The sequence below is a fragment of the Gymnoscopelus braueri genome, assembly GCF_963280865.1.
Source record: "Gymnoscopelus braueri genome assembly, chromosome: 4".
Lineage (NCBI taxonomy): Eukaryota > Metazoa > Chordata > Actinopteri > Myctophiformes > Myctophidae > Gymnoscopelus > Gymnoscopelus braueri.
This window is the reverse complement of record NC_137605.1, coordinates 55466415-55490218: the sequence shown is the minus strand read 5'-3', so window position 1 is coordinate 55490218 and position 23804 is coordinate 55466415. Positions and strand designations below refer to the sequence as shown.

Sequence of the window (23804 nt, the reverse complement as noted above, 5' to 3'; positions counted from 1 at the left end):
CGAGATTAGCTGAGCCACGCACGTACGCACGCACGTACGAAATCTAGTTTTCGTGAATGGAAATGACAAACAGATGACAGCTTCCGTTCTCTGCTATGTGTTGTATTATTTTTTAACTGATGAAAAAATAAACAAACAATGTTTTCTCTGAAGGAAGAAAACAACTTGGCCTGAATCAAGTCAACTACAGAAAGTAATTAACTGTAATCTTGGAGTCATCTTTTTTGTTTTTTTTTATTAATAGTAACAAACAGAATGCAATAGATGCAACTTCATCAATTCCATAAAAATGCCAAAATGCTAAAGCTTCTTATCCAATGTCTAAATAACTTGCAACACTATAAAACAATATTAACATTTAAAAATGTAAACTGAAATGTGACAAAGAAATTAAATCAGCTAAATCAAGCCTACTGTAAACAAGTCGATTTAGCCCTCATTTGAGACACAGACTGAGTAGACATTAAAGGTGCCATCTTATAATAAGCCAATGAGCATTAGCAAGGACCAATTATGCTCCTTTTAAATGAGATCCAGTTGGTTTGCACAGTATGAATCATACTATCAGTGTGGATATTAATACAGGTTTTCTTGTCTTCACCATGTTCGACTAACATCTTCATTCACCATCCTGAAACAAAACACAATACAACTTTAAAAACTTAAAACCCAGATACAGATGGTTCACTCAGATAGATTATTTTGGCTAAATAGTTACTGTATCAATTTTAAATAATTGAATCATATTGTATTGTATCACTATAAATGAACATAATCATTCATTTATCGGATCATCAACCATGTATGGTAATGCGTATCGTATTTAAAACTTTACACTCCTAATATATATATATATATATATATATATATATATATATATATATATATATATATATATACACAGTATATATATATATATTAGGAGTGTAAAGTGAACACTCCTAATATATATATATATATATATATATATATATATATATATATATATATATATATTTATTTATTTATTTATTTATTTATAAACCCTGCGAATAAATGGTGTCTTCAGTTGTCTCTGGAGCTGGTGATTTGGTGAATGGAAAACAGTTACACATCTCACCATACACGGCTGTCTGCATATTTATTCAAGGCTATAGCGGTACTTTCTCTCATTATGTTACAATGCAACAGATGCAGTATTGAGGGAAAACTCCTAGTACATTATGAATACACATTGTAAGCAGTTACTCTACCTTTCTTTTACTGGTCTTTGTTTTGGTAGTTAACCTGGGCATAGGTCACATCTGGTTCTACAACACAACACAACACAACACAACACAACACAACACAACACAACACAACACAACACAACATTAACTTAAATAGAAAGCCTGCAGTTTCTATTAGCCTGGATTCCCCATCGATGATGTCACTGGTAGGTGGATTTCTGAACTGGATTTTTTAATGTATAATGCACATTATAATATAAGTCCATAGACTGAGACTCTGTAGACACTCACACACAATACACTGTGTTATTTCCTCATGTCTATTAATGACAACATAACACACACTTGAACCCACTTGTACACACACAATGTGGTCTGTGTTAAAATCAACCACTATAGAGCACAGAAGTCCTGACGTCACTGCCAGTAGAGGGCGCTGTTCCGCTGGTTTGTGGCTTTACTTTTTGTGTTGATATCCTCATTGGGGAATCTTAGATCGCTTCATATAAGAACTGTGTTCCAAAGATAAACACACCACCCTGGCGATTTTACTCATATGGATATGAAGCATCGACTGAAGGTGTAAATGTACACATTTACCCAAAGAGTAATACAATATAAACACTAGAAACGAGTCAAACAACCCAAAGACTACATTTCCCATGAACGCATGGGAAAATGTAGAGAAGTGAAGTACACCATTTTTTCACCAGAGCCAGTGTAGCAGATGTGAGCCATCCGGCTTTTAAAAGTAAAGTAGGCAGGGAATCATTTACTTACATAGGAGCCACACAGTGGAATGACCTCGAAAACAGTGTCAAACTGACAACCAATCTGAGGACTTTTAAATACAAAACTAAATCATGTCTATTAGAAAAGGTTCCCCTATAGAGGGTCTTTAGACTAGGAAAGATAAGGTAGCACTTGTTTGTGTACTGTGTATGTTACATGTGTTCTTGTATTGTTAGTATGTATGTACTGTGAATGTTACTTGTGTTTTGTATTGTTGTGTAATGTGTACTGTGTCTGTACTGTGTATGTCACTTGTGTCTATGTAGTGTTTCGGTAGTTACATGTGTTTTGTATTGTAATGTATTTTTTAACATATTGATTGTTAACTGTAAGAGGACCTCAACGGAAATAAGTCTCAGGACTTTCTTGTGTTATCCTCGAACTGCGGTGACCATGTGGTTTTGGCTTTTCAAATAAATCAAATCAAATCAAAAAAACGCGGCTGCTGTAGGGACAGTGATTTCAGACCCGGAAGTAGTAGTTCTTAAGACTTTTAAGGCAGAATTAATTCAATTTTCAACAGAAACAGGCTGTATCAAATATGAATGAATATCATAAACGATGCAGAGCCACCCCCCTGACAGAAACGCCAGGGTGTTGTGCTGTGGAATGCCCACTTCCACCTAGTGGCAACCACATCCTCCCTTCCTACCTACAAGAGAAGCCTATTATGTAAATTGAATACACTAGATGGTAGGCAACCATAATTGTTGTCAAGTATGGACCTTCGAAATATCTTATCTTTACTATTTTCACATGGCTATATAGTAGTATCATGTTTTTGCTCTGTCCCAATCATTTTATTTTGGTTTTGTTTTTGTCTCTTCTGCCCAGTCTGTAATTAATTTTCCTTTATCTTAGGTTTATAGTTCACAGATTATGATTTTTATGTTATTATTATGTCATGTTATTATTTATTGTTTTTAATATTAAATAAATCAATATATGTAGTGTAAATGGTGAGGTACTCGCATAAGCCCCCCAGGGCTTCTTACCTCACCGGCACAACAACTAATACTGTAAACTTTCCCATGGAAAGAGCTATTATGTATGCTTATGTTTAAGTAACTGTTGTGCAAATCAAATAAATCAAATAAATGTTTGGAACACAGTTCTTATATGACGTGATCTAAGATTCCCAAATGGGGATTTCAACACAAAAAATAAAGCCACGAACCAGTGGAACATCGCCCTCTAGTGGCAGTGACGTCAGACTTCGGTGCTCTATTATACAGTAAATAACATCCACTTAATCCACTCATGTATTTTGTTTGCTCACCCTTCTTTTCCTCGTCCAGATATTTGAGTTCAATCTGTGAATATGTCACATCACTGGACTCAGCTGCAGGCTCGTCTGAAAGAAAGAACCATAGACATTCATAAATTACTGATTCAAATCATCTCCACCTAATTCATCTCTAGAATTATGTAAAGTTGAACAGCTCCCTCTTTGAAAATCCACATTTAAATAATTATCATCAAGTACAATATGCTAACATTTTCAGTCACTTGAGGGCCTTTGCTTTCTTCTTAGACTTTGGTGCTACATTCTGGTAGACTTGATCAGTTCAGTTCATGTTGTATTCATGTTTATCTATCCATAGATCCCTTATCACAGTGGTTCTCAACCGGTATGCAAGGCCCCCTCTGGTGGTACGCAGAGCAATCTCCCAAAAAAAGAAAAAAGTGGGGACTGAGATATACAACTAGAAAAAGTGCTCCTCGGAGCACAGGTCTCCGCCAGGTCAGGTAGGTTATTTTGGCATCCTGGTGGCGCTATAATAGGCCAATGTGAAAGGGGTGCCATTTCTTCCTAGGCCGTGCACTGCAATCAGACACTGATTGATTGATTGATGTACTTTATTTAGTAAGACATGAGAACAACAGTACATGGAAGTACAGATTCACAATACAAGGTCTACTAAACTGGAAGACTCATTAAGCACTGAGCTTGTTTAAGATGAGATCCATCCCCATGCACACAAATCATGATGACATATAAGAGACAGACAGATATACACACTACTATACAGAATGTCATACAATCAGCTTACAGGTTACTGGTATGAAGAGTGAAAAATATGTACAAGAGATGATTTGAGGCATTTTGTTCATGATTTGAGGCATTTTGTTCTAAAAAATTGTTTTGCTAAATTTGACCTGCTGGTGGCGCCATAACAGGCCAATATTAAAAGGGTGGCATTTGTTCCTCAACATAGTGTGAATGTGCGTGGAAAGTTTCACCGCAATCGGACGCTGCGTTCATGATTTGCGGCATTTCAAAATAAGCCACTACTGCAAACTTTAGATGTTAATCTTAGCCAATCAGGATGGAATATGAAAAATCAAACAGATCTGTCTTGATCACATTACTATAGAGATCATGTGTACCGATTTGCGTGAAATTTGGATAAAATGTGAAGGAGTAATATAAAAAAAATTGTTTTACATAAGTCGGCCTCTTGGTAACGCTATAAAAGGCAGATGTGGAAAATGCAGGGCAAAGGTTTTTCCTTGGCCTCTAGGGAGTGCGTGCGTATGCAAAGTTTTATACAGATCGGTGCAGTTATAGGTAAAAACACCCATCGGCCTGTTATAGCGCCACCATGAGGCTGAAGTGAATTTTTTTTGTGGCATTTCTTCCTCGACATAGTGGCTTATTTTGAAATGCCGCAAATCATGAACGCAGCGTCCGATTGCGGTGAAACTTTCCACGCACATTCACACTATGTTGAGGAACAAATGCCACCCTTTTAATATTGGCCTGTTATGGCGCCACCAGCAGGTCAAATTTAGCAAAACACATTTTTAGAACAAAATGCCTCAAATCATGAACAAAATGCCTCAAATCATCTCTTGTACATATTTTTCACTCTTCATACCAGTAACCTGTAAGCTGATTGTATGACATTCTGTATAGTAGTGTGTATATCTGTCTGTCTCTTATATGTCATCATGATTTGTGTGCATGGGGATCTCATCTTAAACAAGCTCAGTGCTATGGGTTTCTATGCTCAGTGCTATGGGTTTCCTACAGTGCTTCCTACAGTGCTTAATCTCATCTTAAACAAGCTCAGTGCTATGGGTTTCCTACAGTTACTGCACAACTTTGACTTTATCCAACATGTTGTTGGGCCAACACATAAACATGGCCATACCCTGGACTTGGTGATCACTAAAGGTTTGAATATCACTGTTGTCAGTATTATTGATAAGCCCGAACTAACAGACCACTATTTATTGTGTTTTAATATGACTGTCTCTGATCTAGGGAAAAACAATACAGAATATACTATAAAAAAAAGTTTTTTTAGCTCATCTGCAGCAAACGAGTTTCCTCGTCATCTGACGTGTGTGCAGGTGCCCCCCCTACTTGATGCTCCCTCAGTGAATGATATGGTTCAACATTTTAATCTCAAATTAGAGTCAGCTCTCGACATAGTGGCTCCTATGAAAACTAAAAAGAAACTTAACTCTAGAGTAACACCCTGGATCGACGAGCACATGCGCTCACTCAAGAAAGAATGTCGTAAAGCTGAGCGAATTTGGAGAAAAAACAAACTCACTGTCCACCTAGAGATCTTTAAGAAGTCAACAGTGGCCTATAACAAAGCACTGCGCTTGGCAAGGCAGGCATATTTTTCACGCATTAGCAATGACAACAAGCAAAATGCCAGAGTCTTATTCTCTACCATTGAACATCTCTTAAACCCCCCCCAGGCTTACAAGGAGTCGCTCCCTGCTTCTAAAGCTAAGTGTGATGAGTTCGCATCCTTTTTTGAAAACAAAATTTTTAGCATTCGAGCTGGTATTATGAATGCTGCTGCTAGCACTGCAAATGCGGCAAATGGTGCATGGTGCAAAAATGTAGATCCCTCCAGAGGAAGCCTAATATCATTCTTCGCAATTAATGAAGAGGAACTCCGTAAAACTATATCACAGATGACATCATCATCTTGCTCACTGGATGTAGTACCCACCCCGTTTCTCAAAGAGGTTTTAGACAGTGTTATTGGAGATATCCTAAGAATTGTAAACAGCTCTCTACTTTCAGGCGTCTTTCCAGACTCACTGAAAACGGCTGTAGTCAGGCCGCTACTCAAGAAACACAACCTTGATCCATTGGTGCTGGGTCATTATAGACCAATCTCAAATCTGCCATTTTTGGGCAAGGTCTTAGAAAAAACTATCTTTCATCAACTGGATGTGTTCCTACAGAACAATAAGGTTCATAACAAATTCCAATCTGGCTTCAGGAAAGGTCATAGTACAGAAACAGCACTTGTAAAAGTAATTAATGATCTTAGGGTGTCCGCTGACGACAAAAATGTATCTGTTCTCCTACTCCTTGACTTAACCGCTGCTTTTGATACGATTGATCACACAATTCTACTACAGCGTTTGGAGTACTGGATTGGTTTGTCAGGCACAGCCTTGTCTTGTTTTCACTCTTACCTAACAGGCAGAAGCTATTTTGTCAGTCTAGCTAACTTTGACTCAGACAAACACAACATCTGTTCTGGTATTCCACAGGGCTCAATTCTGGGTCCCTTATTGTTCTCCCTGTATATACTACCGCTGGGAGAACTCATCGCCGATCACGGAGTGAACTTCCATTTCTATGCTGATGATACCCAGCTGTATCTTTCAGTAGCTCCAGACGACCCCTGCACTCTAGACCCATTGTTGACCTGTCTGTCCAGTATAAAATGCTGGATGAGTGAGAACTTTCTTAAGCTAAATGAGGATAAAACAGAAGTTCTCATAATTGGTTCCAGTGAGCAGAGAGAATCAATAACAAGTAGACTTGGTAACCTGGCTGTAGAAAGTAACACCACAGTAAAGAACCTGGGGGTGATTATCGATTCTGAATTGAATTTCAATACACACATTAATCATGTCACCAAGATTGCTTTCTTTCATCTTAGAAATATTGCGCGAATTAGAGACTATCTGTCGTTAGACGATGCAAAAACGCTGATCCACGCTTTTGTTTTCTCTCGGCTTGATTACTGCAACGCACTCTACTCTGGCCTGCCAAAGAAAACAACTGACAGATTACAACTTGTTCAAAATGCGGCAGCCAGAATTTTAACTAAAACCAGGATGAGAGAACATATCACTCCAGTTCTAGCTTCACTACACTGGCTCCCGGTTGTTTTTAGGATTGATTTTAAAATTATTTTAATAGTTTATAAAGCTCTAAATGGTCTGGCACCTTCGTACCTCTCTGACTGCCTAGAGAGATATGTTCCAAACCGGGCCCTCAGGTCTTCAAGTGCTGACCTGCTCGAGGTGCCTACAATGACATGTAAAAAATACGGTGAAGCAGCATTCTGCTTTTACGGACCGACAGTGTGGAATAAACTCCCATTACACTTAAGACAGGCAGCCTCTGTCGATAGCTTTAAAGCACAGCTCAAGACCTATTACTTCACTCTTGCTTTTAGCTGATTCTTTGGTTGATTTTTAATTCCTCACTGTATTCCCTATTTTAATGTTGTTTTATGCCTTTGCTTTTGCCTTTGCTTTTATTTTATTTTATTTTATTTTTGTTTGCTTTATTGTTAAATTGGTTCTAACTGTAATTGTATTCTTGCTCTGTAAAGCACTTTGAGCTGCATTTCATGTCATGAAAGGTGCTATACAAATAAAGTTTATTATTATTATTATTATTAATGAGTCTTCCAGTTTAGTAGACCTTGTATTGTGAATCTGTACTTCCATGTACTGTTGTTCTCATGTCTTACTAAATAAAGTACATCAATCAATCAATCAGTGTCTGATTGCAGTGCACGGCCTAGGAAGAAATGGCACCCCTTTCACATTGGCCTATTATAGTGCCACCAGGATGCCAAAATAACCTACCTGACCTGGCGGAGACCAGGTCATTTGCGGCATTTCAAAATAAGCCACTACTGCAAACTTTAGATGTTAATCTTAGCCAATCAGGATGGAATATGAAAAATCAAACAGATCTGTCTTGATCACATTACTATAGAGATCATGTGTACCGATTTGCGTGAAATTTGGATAAAATGTGAAGGAGTAATATAACATTTCTTTTTTACATAAGTCGGCCTCTTGGTAACGCTATAAAAGGCAGATGTGGAAAATGCAGGGCAAAGGTTTTTCCTTGGCCTCTAGGGAGTGCGTGCGTATGCAAAGTTTTATACAGATCGGTGCAGTTATAGGTAAAAACACCCATCGGCCTGTTATAGCGCCACCATGAGGCTGAAGTGATTTAGCCTACACCACATGCTGTTTGCCCAACAGAGCTGCTTGTATGATGCATCAATAAATGTATTATAATTGTAACAGTAGTTAGAGAGAAGTGTTCCCTTTGGAGACAGACTAGACCACAGTGAGTCAATATTCAGAATATCGTTGTTGTCGGGCAGAAACCTCTTGTCTCCATATTCTAACTTTTTTCAGAGATTCATAAGGACTCTACTGTCAGTGGTGGAAAGAAACACACACATTGTTTTTACTTAAAGGCAGACTGTGTAACTTTACCCTGTGTTTCTGTGATGAAAAACATTTGTGTATATGAGCTAAGACCTGATGTAAGATTTGATCGTTGGCTACACTCACGTCAAATATATTGATGAATGCCAACAATTGCATTGAGATGAGTGTATGGCCATTTTTGGGTCATACGCTAAAGTTTGATAAATGAGGCCCATGTGGGCTGTGTTAGAATCATAAAAAACTAGAAAATGTGCTCCTCGGAGCACAAGTCTCCGCCAGCAGACCCGTGCTATTTTAATCAAACGGCTTTGCCTTAGGGATATCTGAATTTGATCTTTGACTTGTTGTGCTTCCACCATGTACTGAGCTGCCAGGAGATAGTCTATGTCTTTAGCAAAACGGCCATCAGCAAAAGGCATTGGTTAAAATATTTCTGTGTGTGATGTTTTTTGCTCTTTCTGTTTTTAAACCACCGCGGCCATAAGGGTACTTTGATGGGTTTGCCAACTCTTCAAACTTGTCGTCTTGGTAGAATGCGCGTGGTTTTTGGTGTTCTGCAGGGGCGACTGAATATGTAGTGTCTGCATCTAAAAAAAATCTTCTTGAAGCAATGTGTCATATGGGAGTCCTCGTAATTGACTGGTTTGTTCAAATGCTTGTCTGTCTTCTTCATCTTCATTGTCTTGAACAGTTTCAGCAGTTGATTGGTGTGTTTGATCTATGTCAGTTTTCTCTAGTGCTACATAATGTATTTGATCAAGGTGGCCAATTGTTACAGTATTAAGACTTCGGCCTTGTTGTGGGATCAATTCAACTCTATAGTCCTCTTCTGTGTTACTGTTGTAGATGAGTATGCTTTCTTAGCTTTGGCCTTCTGCGCCTTTGCTTCTTCATCAGGTTTCAGACGATGATTTGCTGCTTCTTCAGTTTGCGTAATGGGAGTTAGTTTCATTGTGTGATCTCATCTGTGATCTCTGTTTGTACTGGAAAGTACTGTTCCTGTGTAAGCTATTTATATATTTATATTACATATTGTGATGTCATGTGAAACTTGACCAATGTTAGGTGTTCTCAGAGGGACACACACACGCACGGACGGGTGATTTGTACTAGAAGGTACTGTTCCAATCAAGACTGATTGATCCTGTCTTACCTCACTTCAGAAAACATAAATGGCTTTTTGAAGTGACACACCTATTTATAGGATTTTATTTCGTCATGCGTCTCGCTAGCCAATCAAAAGCATTGGTGACAACATATTGTCACGTGTCACGTGAAGTTTGACCAATGTTAGCTTGGCTAGGGGGGGGGGACACACAGCGGGACAGAACGAAAACATACTCTCCACCTCCGGCGGAGACAACTACACACCTTTCCCTTAATCATATTTCATATTAATGTAATGTATTTTGCTTGCTCACCCATCTTTTCCTTGACCATGTATTTTAGTTCAATTCGTGAATATGTCAAATCACTGGACTCAGCTGCAGGCTTATCTGAAAGAAAGAACCATATACATCCATAAATTACCAAATAAAATGATCTCATCCTAATTATATATAATTCTGTAAAATGTGAACAACTTGCTCCTTGAAAAGTAACATTTGACTATGCATCATGAAGTACAATACAGTAGCCTATATTCTACTGTAACATTTTCAGGTGCTTGAGAGCCTTTGATTGCAACATAGATGTTGGCGCCACCTTCTGGTAGACTTGATCGATTCATGTTCCTGTGGTTCAGATGAGTTGGTTGAAACCATCAGTAAACATTATCTGTCTATTAGTTTTCAAATGGATTCAAATCAAAATCATGTTATAAGGAACTTTAAAAAGTATTAGCGTGTGCTGATTGATTGATGGATTGATGGATTGATGGATTGATGGATTGATGGATTGATGGATTGATTGATTGATTGATTGATTGATTGATTGATTGATTGATTGAAAGGCTGACCATGCTGAAGTGGGTTGGTCCTCTGGTCTGCTGCTGATTTCTGATTGGTTCCCCGGGACTTGATGGATCTATTTCAAGACAAATATTTAGATGGAGAGAACTGAATGAATGAATGAATGAATTGAGGGCGGCAGTGGGGCGGGAGCGGCTCAGGGGTAGAGTGGCCGGTAGAGTGGCCGGACGGCAACCGCATGGTTCCCAGTTCGATCCCGGGCTCCCCCAGAGTTAGTGTCGAAGTGTCCTTGAGCAAGACGCTGAACACCTAACTGCTCTCGATGCCTTGCATGGATTCCTCTGCCATCGGTGTATGAATGTGTGTGTGAATGGGTGAATGTAATCTATGTACAGAGCTTTGGATTAAAGCGCTAAATAAATGCACCATTTACAATTTTTTTACCAATTAATTAATCAATTTGTATTTTCGTGTCTTGCCTTACGGTAATATAAGACACCAATAAACTATATCACATTCACTTCCTGGAAACAGAAAACTGCACTAACCATAACTTAACCATATAAAATCTAGGTTTTTACACCTATTACATATTTTTTTACGCAGCTCATGATATAAGGGGCAGTAGAAAATAAAGTGGAACTCATTCTCAATATCATTTATGTCACAATAAGTGCAAATCTGCTCTTCTATTGCTCCGCTATACCTACCATTCTCAAGGCACTCTTTTTATCATAATAAATGTTCTCAGTTTTGATTTATGCAATATGTCCTGTGACCATGTAGGCTACCACCTCCTGTCACGGGTCCACAAACACACTCTTACAGACACATGGACATTTTGCCCACATGTAAAAGCCTTGTATGGTATATCCAGGACTAAAAGTATCTATTAAACATGGATTATGAAGTCTAAAGTAATATTATCATTTATCATTGGTTAATAACAGTGTGGGAATTTTCAGGTGAGGCTGTGACCGATTTGAGATAAGAGGCTGAGAAAGCAGGGCAGCAAACCCCCTAGATTTGAGTACTGATGTATGTTTCTGCATTTTGACTTAATCAGTCACACCCTGAAGATCCTGCCCTTTTGTTCTGCAACAGGAGAGTTCAGCTTTAAGCGTGAACTAAAACAAGTCTCCAGGCCAAGTCTATTGTTACCAAGCGGCTGATTACAATACTATTGTCTTTATGCAAGGTGAAGGCTAAGGTGAATGCATCTGTTATCTCCCTTTGTCCCCAGAAAGTAGGGTAAAGGTAAAGTAAATGCAGACCTAGATTGAATTCATGTAATTGTTCTTATTTCACAGTAAAAGCTTATTTTGTAGTAAGTACACAAGTATGAACAAATGTGGTTGGGGAGAAACCAGCTAGTTGTATGTAATTTCTCTTCTTGAATCTAATAATAATGTCATGTTATTTTAAATCATCTCTTTTTGTTTAAATCATTCATACAAGGTTGAATACTTATATGTGTGGTCTTATTTTGAAGCTAATAAGATGTTACAGTAAACAATGATTTCATAATATGAGCTTGTGTAAAAATACAGTTAGATGCTAATTCCTTGTGCTGACTGAGAAAGGCTGGCCAAGAAGTCTATTGTTTTTAAAAGCTTGTTTGTGATTGGTCAGAAGCAGTCGTGTAGGGGGAAGGTCCTATGTCAAATGTCTGTCTGTATAAAGTGCAATGTTTTGGTTATTCAAGTGACTCTGTGAATTGGCAACGCGCAGATGTCATGTCCAATGGAAATAAACACATTTCTATGGACAAACCCACTTTCAAACTGGATTCTTGTTATTATTCTTACACTCAGGGAATAATGTTGTTTTTGTCTGATCGATGGGACCATATACGACACTTGCTTCTCACTAACTCAACTCATCTTGTTTGTTCCCTTGAAAACAGCTGTCACATTGTTATAGTTTGTGGGTGTTAACTTGCAGATGCGCAGAACCTCCGCAAACCGTGACAAATATGAGGCACTCAGAACAAAAGTCAAATAATCTTTTATGACTAAGTAAGTTATCTAAAACTCTGATGTGTTATTATTATTATTATATTATTATTTTTACATGCATATATGGGCCTGTCAAATAAAAGTCACATTGCACATTTAAACTAGCTTAAGTCCTTTTAAGTCCGTTATGCTGACTAGCGAAGCATTTAGCATGCACTCCCTGATGAACAGAACGGAACAGGACTTGAAGGTCCGGAGGGCACTTGCCTGGAATGCCTTGCATGGAATGGGGAGAGTGTGGAAATCAGACATGGGAGAAAACCTCAAGAGGTGTCTGTTCGTCGTACTCTAAACAACCTGTAGGAGGCGCTAGTGCAAACACAGATGGCACAAAGCAGGTCTACAGAGCTATCAGCAGTCAATGGAAACAGAGCTGTACCTACCTGACACAACAAGGATGATCTGTAATAAAAAGAGCAAAACATGTTAAATAATGTTTTACACTGCAAGACAGTGCTGTTCAGTGGCACAGCATACTGTAGGATACTTTCCCTGCATTTTTTTTTTTTTTAATCTCTATTTGAGTAGTTCTCACCTTTGGATATGCTGTATCGACACAGGAGGAGCAGCAGGATGGTCAGTAGAATCACAACAACAAGTCCAAGTACAATCAACCCCAGTGGAGAAGGTGGAGCAGATCCACTCACTGAAGGTTGAAACACTATGATGGCAAGGAAAAGGAAAATAGCAAAGCAAGCTTTTTTAAGAAGGCCATATGTGTGTGTGTGTGTGTGTGTGTGTGTGTGTGTGTGTGTGTGTGTGTGTGTGTGTGTGTGTGTGTGTGTGTGTGTGTGTGTGTGTGTGTGTGTGTGTGTGTGTGTGTGTGTGTGTGTACACCCTACATGTAGCACATAATATGACAAAGAAAAGTAGCACATAAATGTGTATTTGCAGTTCCATATTGTTTGAATATATATATTTAAAAAAAAGACAAAACAACCAGTATACTCACATGTCACTGCCATCCAGCTCTGTGGTGATTCTCCTCCAGAATATTTACACTTGTAGAATCCCTCATCAGACTTAGATACAGCAGGTATGATCATCTCTCCATTGGGTTCATCTTGGACCAGTACTTCATTTCTATAAAATTCTATGTTGGAGAGAGACGAGTCTGCTCTGTGTTTGCATTGAAGAGTGACAGAATGTCCCTCAGTCACAGGCAGAACAGGACTGACCAGGATGACAGAACCAGCTGTAAAACAGTTAATAAGTTAAAAACAGACCACTTAACAGTCCATTTAATGAGAATGCAAACGCATGCTTTTAATTATCCCCATCTGTGACCTCCCCCTGTAGGTCTGGGACAGGGTCACATAAATTAAAGCTCCGGTTGAGGGGGCAAACAGTCGCCGGTCACTTCCTCAGCCTCAGTTAATGAAGTAACTGAACTCACTATGTACTGTGATGTTGACAGCATTGCTGTACTCTCCTAATCCAGACTCACACCAGTACACTCCACTGGTGAGAGCATAGCTGCTGACTTCCCATGTATATCTGGTCATTGGTCCCTTGCTAGGTGAAGCCGGTATAAATCGCTCAGGGTAACTCTTCACTTTCCATTCAGTATAGTTTCCCTCACAGCTCAGTGAGACAGACTCAGAGGCAGAGGTGAAGTGCTGAGTTCTGTTAGAACTCACTGTGAGAGAAGCTGAAGAATGAAGATCTAAAACACAACACAGGATCAGAGGTCAAACAAAAACTGTATTAGAACGGCATGCAGTAGTATAGAAAAGAGAACAAGAAAGAATGGGAAACACAAATAGAAAACAGAAGTGAGGAACAGTGAGAGTGAATTAGTCAGTCAGTCAGTCAGTCAGTCAGTCAGTCAGTCAGTCAGTCAGTCAGTCAGTCAGGTGGTCCTGTATGTTGTTTAGAAAACAACCTAGAATAATTATGAATTCTCTCTCACCACCAGACCACACAAACTGAAGTTCACTGTCCTTAGTGTAAACTGTGTCTCCTCTCCCAGCGTTACACACATATCCTCCTGTGCCTGTAGGACCATGAATGATGTAGGAACCTTCTACAGTCCCATTCAGGTTACCAGGCAAGAGCTCATAAGTGTAGGAGTTGGACATGTTTGATGGTTTAGGAACAGCCCTGTACCAGTAGAACCTCCAGTCTGCAGATGATTCTTTAACTTCACAGCTCAGAGTCACTGAGGCTCCAGGACTCAACCATGGAGGAGACACACTCAGAACAGGTTTGGGTTTGGCTGTTAGAAAGCACAATTCTATAGATTAGAATCGTCTGTTGAGGATATTATAGATGTTTAATGCAATCTGTCGATGCTACACAAAATACTGTGGAAGAAGTTCACAATATTCCCTTTTGTATATAAAATAGATATACTGTGATCTCACTTTCCTGACACAGTCAATTTAACAGCATTACTCCACCCTGTTGAAGACGATGAAGATTTTTGTAATGGCCTTCACACATGTAGTCTCCACTGTGATACCCAGTGGAATTGTTGATCCTGAATTCAGCTTGTTTTTTTTTGGTTTGTCATAAAATATGCTGGTTGTCTTCCATTCATAAACTCAGTCGATGTCACCTCTCCCCTGTATCTCACACTTGATATGTGAGACCAACTGGGCTGCAGGACCACAACAGACCTGCCCACTATTTAAGAAATACTAATTATCACATGAAGTGATATAAATCTGTCTGTGTCTCTAGAAGAGTCTAATAACGGCCTGGTCTCCCAGTCCAATCTTTAGCAAGTTATTAAATATGTCAGTTTGGCCAGTTTTCAGTATGGCCTTTGGTTTATCTGTTTTTCACATTAAGAAGAACATTTTAAAACAGGCTCTTCCTGGAGAAAGTCTGTGGACTAGATGAAATATACACTGAGTAGCTGTCAACATGAGTGGAATGTACCTTTACAATGACTTAGTAGTAATAGCATTTGACTGGAAGGTACGTTTAAATGTATAAATATACAGAGTAGATAATAGATAGATAGATAGATAGATAGATAGATAGATAGATAGATAGATAGATAGATAGATAGATAGATAGATAGATAGATAGATAGGTAGGTAGGTAGGTAGGTAGGTAGGTAGATAGATAGATAGATAGATAGATAGATAGATAGATAGATAGATAGATATTAAATCAATCTTCACCTCCTAGACTGTGTCCATAGGAGAGGAAGCTACTCAGCACTGAAAAACATTTCATGAAACAATATCAAACTAAGCATTAATATCTGTATTTTAATTATTCCTTATTAACATGACATCAATATAGACAGTTACAGTTGTTCAATAAAAACTAATAACAAGCAACCATAAGGTTGTCCATTCTGCTAATATCTTATTATATATATTAATAGCAATGGCTATAATGATGCTAGACCAAAATAGATAGGACCGATGAGCAATAGTGTTTTAATCAAAGTTAATAAGCATCTTTCTGCTTTCTGATTTTATTAGTGTGGACAGTGTTGAAAACTTTTCATAAAGTATGATTTAGGTTAGTTTTAGTATCCAATAACTATTTGCAATATTCTGATCATCATCTGTTACTGGGTAAATATGTAAACAAAAATAATACTAGCAGCAGACACTAGAGGGTGTCTCTGTACTGTATAGTTGCATCATCACTGTTGTATGGTCTGTTATTTTGGTTGTCTATAGAGCATCGCAGTTCCCGCCCACTTCCTGGTTTTTCCTGGTGCCGGAAGAAAAAACTCAATGCACTTTTCCCATTGACATTTGCAAAAATATTTATATCTATTAATTTAAGCCTCGAATCAAGCCATCATGACTTGACATGAATCATGACCATAAAACATTTTTTTCTGTGATTTTTTTTTATTTTATATTTAATTATATGATATACTATATTTAATAAATACCCTTGTTTTGCCGTTTAAAAAATAAATAAATCACAGAATCAAACGTTTTATGGTCATGATTCATGTCATGTCATGATGGCTTGATTCGAGGCTTAAATTAATAGATATAAATATGTTTGGAAATGTCAATGGGAAAAATGCATTGAGTTTTTTCTTCCGGCACCCGGAGGGGGCGGGAACTGCGATGCTCTATACTAATATTAAACTAAAATACTGTTTAAATGATCAAGATACAGCGAGATGAACACATGGGTCAAGATCCCACATAAAAAAACTAATACTTTGATTCCATTAACATGGTGTTACTGTATTTAAACTCAGCAGCTTCACTTTAACAAAATGTTTTTTAAGCAAAGCCATGTAAAATGTTTCAAATAGGCTACTAGCTAAATAGAGCTACCAGTAATAAGTGATAGTGATATACTCACAGAAGAGAACACAGAGCCGGATTTTACTCATCCTCTCCCGTAATGAACGAGTCTGAAAAACCTCTTCTTCCTATTCACACCGAACTAATACTGTAGCTATACTGCTATGGAACAGGGAAATGACAGACAGAGAGAGAGAGATGGGGATATTTCACAATCAGCATTTATTTTTTCCAACTTCTTCTTTTTTTAGAAGAGTGGCTGGGAGAAAGATGTGCTTAATCATTGCAGGTCTAAATACATGTCTTATTATGCCAGTTTGTTATGGTTTAAAGGTAGAAATACATAATGTACACAATATAAATTTGTACACAAAAATACTTAAAAAACGCCAGAAAAGGGTATTTATTAAATATAGTATTAATAATATAATTAAATATTCAAATATTTTTTGACACAGTATCAAATGTTTTATGGTCATGATTCACCAGGAGCCCTGGATGGATTGGTTCAAGGCAAAATAATTAATATAAATATTTTCGGAAATCTCTATGGAAAAAATGAATGGGCTTCTGTTTTTGTATGGATCACCACTTCTTAACAGGGACTACAGATGATAATTAGCTTTTGGCTAACTCTGGCTCATTTTCATAGATGTGAAAACTGACATGTTGATTAATGTGCACTGTCCCTGATAAATACATAAATAGGAGGTTTGGACAAAATCTATAAGAATAGTAGCAAATAATGTGTTTAGCAAAAATCTGCCTCATGGTGCCGCTATAACGGGACAATGTGAAAGATTTGCATGGAGGTTCTTCCTTGGCCTATGGGAGTGTTTGTTCAAAGTTTCTCCTGATCGGTCTGTCGGTGCTTGTGGCATTTCGTGCAAAATGGGCCCCTCCACGCAAACTTTGAAAGCCAATCGTAGTTAATCAGAATGGAATCAGAAAAATCTGACAGATACATCTTGATGACAAGACTACAGCGATGTGTACCAATCTGGGTGAGGTTTGGACAAAATTGGGAGGAGTAGTAGCAAAATGTTTGCTTTGGAAAAGAAACGCAATATGGCGGATGATCTTGTAAGGTGGAAACGGGCGTGGCCTACTTGGCCTGTTATAGGGCATAGCAGTGGCGGCTGTGAGCGCTGTCGCCTCACAGCTAGAAGGTCCTGGGTTCAATTCCCGCCGGGGACGCTGTGGGCGTGTCTTCTTCTCCGCGCCATCAGCGCCCATACCCTAGGTGGGTTTTGCGAAAGGGCCTGCTACTCTGTGTGGAGTTTGCATGTTCTCCCTGTGTCTCTCAGGGTAGTTAATACCCTCACAAAAACATGTAGTAATCCTGGTCGCTATACCGCCTCCCCCATGACAGCCGGGGCGCCTGATGGAGGAGAAGGGAACTGGTTGGAATAACGTGTTCCTTTCACACGCTACGTCCAACCAGGGAAACTCCCCCCTGTCAGGTGACAAGAAGGTCAGTTGGCTCTCATGCATTGAAGGAGGCATGAGCTCGGCCCTGGCCTCCCTAGGCTGGTGAGGGGAGTGTAGCGCCCAGGATCACTTAGAAAATTGGCACCGGGTGAAAAAAAAAGGGTTACAAAATCGCGGGGAAAAGAAGAAGCTATTTGACATGTTATCGCATCCATGGCAGTAAAATAGTTAATATACATATTTATACATATATTTAGTATTTGCCAGTATAATCAAAAATTATTATATTTTTTGACACAGGATCAAATGTTTTACGGTCATAATTCGCCAGGCGCATGGATGGCTTGGTCCCAGGCTTAAAATAATTCATATCAATATTTTCAGAAATCTCTATGTGAAAAATGTATGGCAATGCTATGGCACCAGAATGAGGCCGATTTGGGGGAAAAATGCTTGCATTTCCTTGGCCTAGTAGGAATGTGCGTGCTAAGTTTCATGGCAATTGGACGCTGCGTTCATGATTTGTTCATTTATTGCCACTCCCGCAAACTTTGGAAGCCAATCCATAGCCAATCAGAATGGAATGGAAATGGAAAATCGGATAGGTCTTGATCACATGACCATAGTGTGTACTAATTTGCAAAGTTTCAGGCCGATCGGTCCAACGGTGTCTGAGATTACACACACACACACACACACACACACACACGGACACACAGACACACGGACACAGTCACAGATGGATGGACAGGGGCAAAAACATAGTCTCCGGCCTGGTGGAGACAATGACATCATGGGAAATCAACAAAGAGATTCAGCAGGCACGCCCCCAGCGTATTACTGGAATGCAACTACATTCAGCAGGCCCCACCCCTGTCATATAATCAATGTGCCAGGCCCGACAGGTGATTGGACGTGGGTCAGAGCATGTGAGTGGAGTGGAGCTGGAGCGGAATGGGACGATTTTTAACGTAGCGGGAGTGGGTTTATAAAAGGCAGGAGCGAATTCGGAGCGAGGACCGCCTGCCGCCTGAGCATGCCCGGTCGCACTGCAAAAGAAGTGCACAGCACGTCCCTGATGAAGATTTCATTTGAAGTATGTTTATAAATTCCTTGTTTATAAACAGCGTCGGCGCTCGGGTGGCGCAGTAGTAAAAGTCACTGCCCACCACCACGGAGGTTGTGGGTTCGAATCCACCGTGGTGCATCCGGCTTTGTCGACCGTCTACACGAACACAATTGGCCCGTGTTCGTGGGAAAGAAGCCGGGCGGGGAGGGTGATATTGGTCATTGCATGTACTCCTACGGGCTGGGGCGGCATCTGTCAGTGGGCTCCTCACTGGCAGGTGAGTCAATAGGATACAACAACAGCAGTGACAACACAGAAATGTGTGTGGGGAGGAATTAATTGGAAAAAGGGGTACAAAATAATTGGCTAATCAATTTATTTATTTTTTAAGTGAAAAAAATAGATAAATAAATTCCTTGTGTCAGTTATGTTATGTCACCAGCCAATCAAAGCATACAATTTGAAACACAAGTTTTGGCTGAACGAACACTCGCTTTGCTAGTCCCCCTCTCTTGAATCTGGTGATTAATCATTAACCCACAGGATTTCATATTGTCTGTCTTATTAAAATAGACAATGCCTACATGAAAAGGAAACTTGGATGGCAGTGGCGCAGCCAGAACGCTAGTATAGGCTGGGCCTAGGCAGGAGCGGGTGGGCGTGCATGCGTGCGTGCATGCGTCCCGGCCTGTGCGCCCGAGCGGAGCGCCATATTCAACTGCCGATAACAACAGAACGGACGATCGCGGTTAAAATGTTTTTGTTTTGGGTGGATAGAAGAGACGTCCTCCCCCTAGACATCTTTTGTTTACATCCGTGTCCACATCGTGGCTTCCGTGGGTCTCTGTGGATCGTCAAAATAAGGTAAAACGCTGGCAGAGGCGGATGATTTATTTAATTAATACTTGGCAGTGAATGTGTTAAGATCTATACAACCACCAGACTTGATAACATTTTCACAGAAGAGATCAAGCAGTTTGGACCTCAAGAAGAGAAAGAGGTGTTTTGTCCTTCACCACGACTGACCTGAGGTGTGAAGTCTCCACATCTGATCCGCTGTCAGTCCTGTGTCCTCCCACGGCAGAGGACCCCAATGACCATGATGATGATGATGAAGAAGATGAAGAGCGGTCAACAGCATACAGACTGTACATGCAGATGGCTGCGATCACCATGGCAGCTCCACACACAAACTGAAGGTCTATTTTGGAAACCGAACAGGTATACCGACATCACCATGGAAACTATGATGGGAAGATGAGGCGAACCCTTTGAGGATGTTGTCAGCGTACTTCACCACCACGGCCACCAGGAGGCCCCCGAATGCCTGATTGAGAACGGACATCCACACCATCGGATTGTAACCGAAGAATAAACCGTTAGCGGAGACCTGCGCTCCGTCTTTCCACAAAAGTGCCCGCATGCCGATGGTCGTGCCAAAGAGTCCCATCTGGACGTTCCGGACCAAAAGGGAGGGAGAGGTTCCTTTGAGGATCTTCTCAAAGTAGACGCCCGCAAACCCCGACGACAGACAGCTGACCAACACGGCAGCTAATCCCACAACTTGGTTCTGGCTGAATGAATTAAGGGCCAGTTCCATCTGGCCTTCCTGGCGCACCTGTACAACGGCCACCCCGGCAAACAAGATCAGCAGAGAAACCCACTGAACTCTGGACAGAGACCTCTTCAACATCCTCACACTGAATAACGCTGTGGTCAGGATCTTCAGCTGGTAGGTCACCTGGAAGGTGGCAGCAGGCAGGTTGGAAATGGCGACATACTGCAGGTTGTTGTGTAGCGTGTGGAAGAGGGACGGGACGGTTAGCTTCAGCGTTTCTCTGTACTGGACTAATACGCTGTCATACAGGAGCAGCACTGTTCGCTTTGGACAGCAGACAGAAGTTTGAAGATCTCTGCCATGATCACGGCTGAGGTTCTGAAGAAACGATCGCCAGGCTGCATGCAGACGTATCGCATGTTGAGGACGAGCCATGCATTCTGGACCACCAGCATCACCAGGCTGATGTATTTCAACTGTTCCTGCTGTTAGTTTCTTTCTGGTGTTTGCGGCCTGCCGTTTGTGTGGCCATTTTCTCTTCTTTCCCGGCCTGGCTCGCCATGTGGGCAACAGTTTTGTTGTGGCGTTTGCACCCCGCTGTTTGTGTGGCCGTTATCTCTTCTTCCCCGGCCTGGCTCGTCAGGGGATCATCTGTTCCCAGTTCTGTCTTATGCGTCTTCCTCTGTAACTCCTGCCACTTGCATGTCATCTCTCACCGCATCCATGAACGTCCTATTTTAGCCTTCCTCTTCTCTTTCCTGCAAGAATAGGTGAACATTCACCCAAAATAGCAGATCTACAAGCTCACAATGCCTCATCATTTTGTCAAAGAGATTTTGCATAGAGTGAAAAAAAGGAAGGGGCCTAGTAGGCTATAGAGCCGTACGTGGGGGACACCGGTCAATGAAGTATTATTGATTGATTGAATACTTTATTAACACTTTTGTTAACTGTATAGGCCTACATGTAGTAGGCCTACAGTCAAAGGTTATGCTAAAAGGGGGGCGCCAGAGAGCAAGCTATGGAGTAGACGTGTTTTAGCTGAGCTCTTCAGAACTTTTCAACAAAATATGCTTTAAAAAGGCAATTCCGTTTAAAATTTCACTTCTACCTATTGTTGTGGGTGTCACAATTCACTAAAGAGGACCAATCGATCCATTGCGTGTACATAATGGCTGCAAAGGGGCGACGTGGGTCTCGCCATGGTGGTGAAGCCACAACGAGGCCTAGTACACCGGGCGGATCCCCGAGCTCCCATGCTAGCTCTACTGGGAGTGGAGATGATGCGGTTGCGGCCCTGGCATCCGTGGATTTCAGAGAGATGCTGCTTACGTCGCTACGTGGAGACATTGGTAACATTGTTAAGTCTGAAATCAGAGATGCAATTGATAAAGAGATAACGGGGCTTAAAACAAGTGTTGCCGCCGTGGAAACGGGCTTACAGTCGCACATTAGCTCGGTTGCTATAGAGCTAGCCACGCTGAAAACTACTACAGTCGGAGTGGAGGGGAGCCTTTCTACGTGTTCAGACGACATTACAGTCCTACAACAGGAAGTCGCACAGCTCAAGACCGCGGTGGCTTCTTTGCAAAGTAAATGTGAAAATTTGGAAAATATGTCGAGACGAAGCAACGTCAGGGTGGTAGGGGTCCCTGAATCTCATGCTAGCTCCCCGGCTGCGGTGGCTGCGCTGTTACAGAAGGCCCTTGGCCTAACACAGGCACCGACTGTCGACAGATCACATCGCATACTACGTCCAGCAAGTAGCCAGGCCCAGGGGGATCGGCCGCGTGTTATCATCGCCCGTCTACACTACTTCCAGGAATGTGTCGAGATCCTCCACCTGGCCAGAGAGAAGCAACGGATCAAGATGGACGGAATGTCAGCAGCCTGTAGTCAGTGTATAGGCTGCTATGGATTGAACTTGGTGTGCGCCAACTGGGTTTTGTGTGGTGTTGTGTATAACAACAGGTTTACTGTATTGCCCAGGGTCCCTGTGATCAGTATATTGTGCCCTGCTATATTTTAATATTATTCCATTCTGTCTATTGCTCTCCTAAACCATTAAAAAAAATTAAGATCAGTACAATTGTACTATGATTTTATACACTCTGTGTTTGTCATTCATTTGACAACCTGACTGGGGAAACCTTATTGTGTTTACAGTTTATTGTGTTCCCCTTAACTCAAAGCCAAACTAAAGGGTGGCGAAGTCTAACATACACTGTGTTACACATGTTTATAAATTGGTAATGGATATAGGAGCTATGTTATAAATGTATTCTTGACTGTTTATTACAAAAGAGGCAGCTCTCTGCTTTAACAGTATTTTTGTCATTTGTAGTTTTGGAGATAATTACTGTAGCTTTGGTTGACACTAGAGAAAAACAGGCAGAAATCGACCAATTTCCCCTTCACAGACGTTAAAGCTACCAACATTGATTAGATTTGGGTTGTGTTACCTTGCCATGATGGAACTCCAACTATTGGCGCAATAACTACTATACTTGATCATCCAAAATACCCTCGATCCCCACAGACTTACAGTGCACAGAGAAACGGGTCTCAAAGTCAGACATTTAGCAAAGTGGATTCTGCCAACACTGTAATTTTACCATCTGTCTAATGTTTAATACTATTGCAACAGTGATTTGGTCATGGAATCATACCTACCATTATCTTTTTACTAATTAAAATAGTCAAATCAACACAAAGTTGACATTTTTATCAAAAGGAAAACTGCTTGACAATACTGTAGATACAGTATTCCAGTTCATGATGCAGTACATTGTTTGGAAGGAAGGGTGAGCTACCATGTTGTTCCTGTTGAACCTCCAAACAACTTGTGATGATACTATTTGACGCTCATCAGTCCAGCGGTTTTAGGGTGGCCCTTAATTGGGGCAGTAAGCATAGGTTTGTTAGAGTCATTTGTCTGTTTCCAGTTCTGTTTTAGTTTTTTGGCCTAAAATGTCCTCATTTAGGGCTCTGACAGATTGGGTAAGAGTTAGACTTGTTTAATACTGTAGTAATGTACAGGGACCAGGGTAATTGTTCCCGTCTAGACATGTTCAGGAGGTTTTGGTCATGGTTAGATATGTCACAAAAC

General features: G+C 40.4%; 1 protein-coding gene and 1 pseudogene across 2 annotated transcripts in view; both read right to left on the bottom strand.

The window, feature by feature from the left end:
• Positions 1 to 16727, bottom strand: part of LOC308083683 (Fc receptor-like protein 5) — a gene marked incomplete at its 3' end in the record, with an annotated part of 28221 nt that extends 11494 nt beyond the window's left edge. Inside the window, exons 1-9 of the mRNA XM_080425997.1 lie at positions 16696 to 16727; positions 15534 to 15572; positions 14312 to 14617; positions 13796 to 14065; positions 13352 to 13594; positions 12935 to 13045; positions 3280 to 3354; positions 1267 to 1289; positions 628 to 631 (exon numbers count right to left, since the gene is read on the bottom strand). Coding sequence (XP_080282123.1) covers positions 628 to 631; positions 1267 to 1289; positions 3280 to 3354; positions 12935 to 13045; positions 13352 to 13594; positions 13796 to 14065; positions 14312 to 14617; positions 15534 to 15572; positions 16696 to 16726 — 1102 coding nt within the window. The 5' untranslated portion in view covers position 16727. The remainder of the gene's footprint in view (positions 1 to 627; positions 632 to 1266; positions 1290 to 3279; positions 3355 to 12934; positions 13046 to 13351; positions 13595 to 13795; positions 14066 to 14311; positions 14618 to 15533; positions 15573 to 16695) is intronic.
• A 3378-nt stretch (positions 16728 to 20105) lies between these two features.
• Positions 20106 to 21404, bottom strand: LOC308083682 (UDP-galactose translocator-like; annotated as a pseudogene). The gene is made up of 2 exons: positions 21255 to 21404; positions 20106 to 21171 (listed from the first exon to the last, which is right to left on the bottom strand). The product of its transcript is annotated as a UDP-galactose translocator-like (transcript).
• Between the last annotated feature and the right edge of the window lie 2400 nt (positions 21405 to 23804).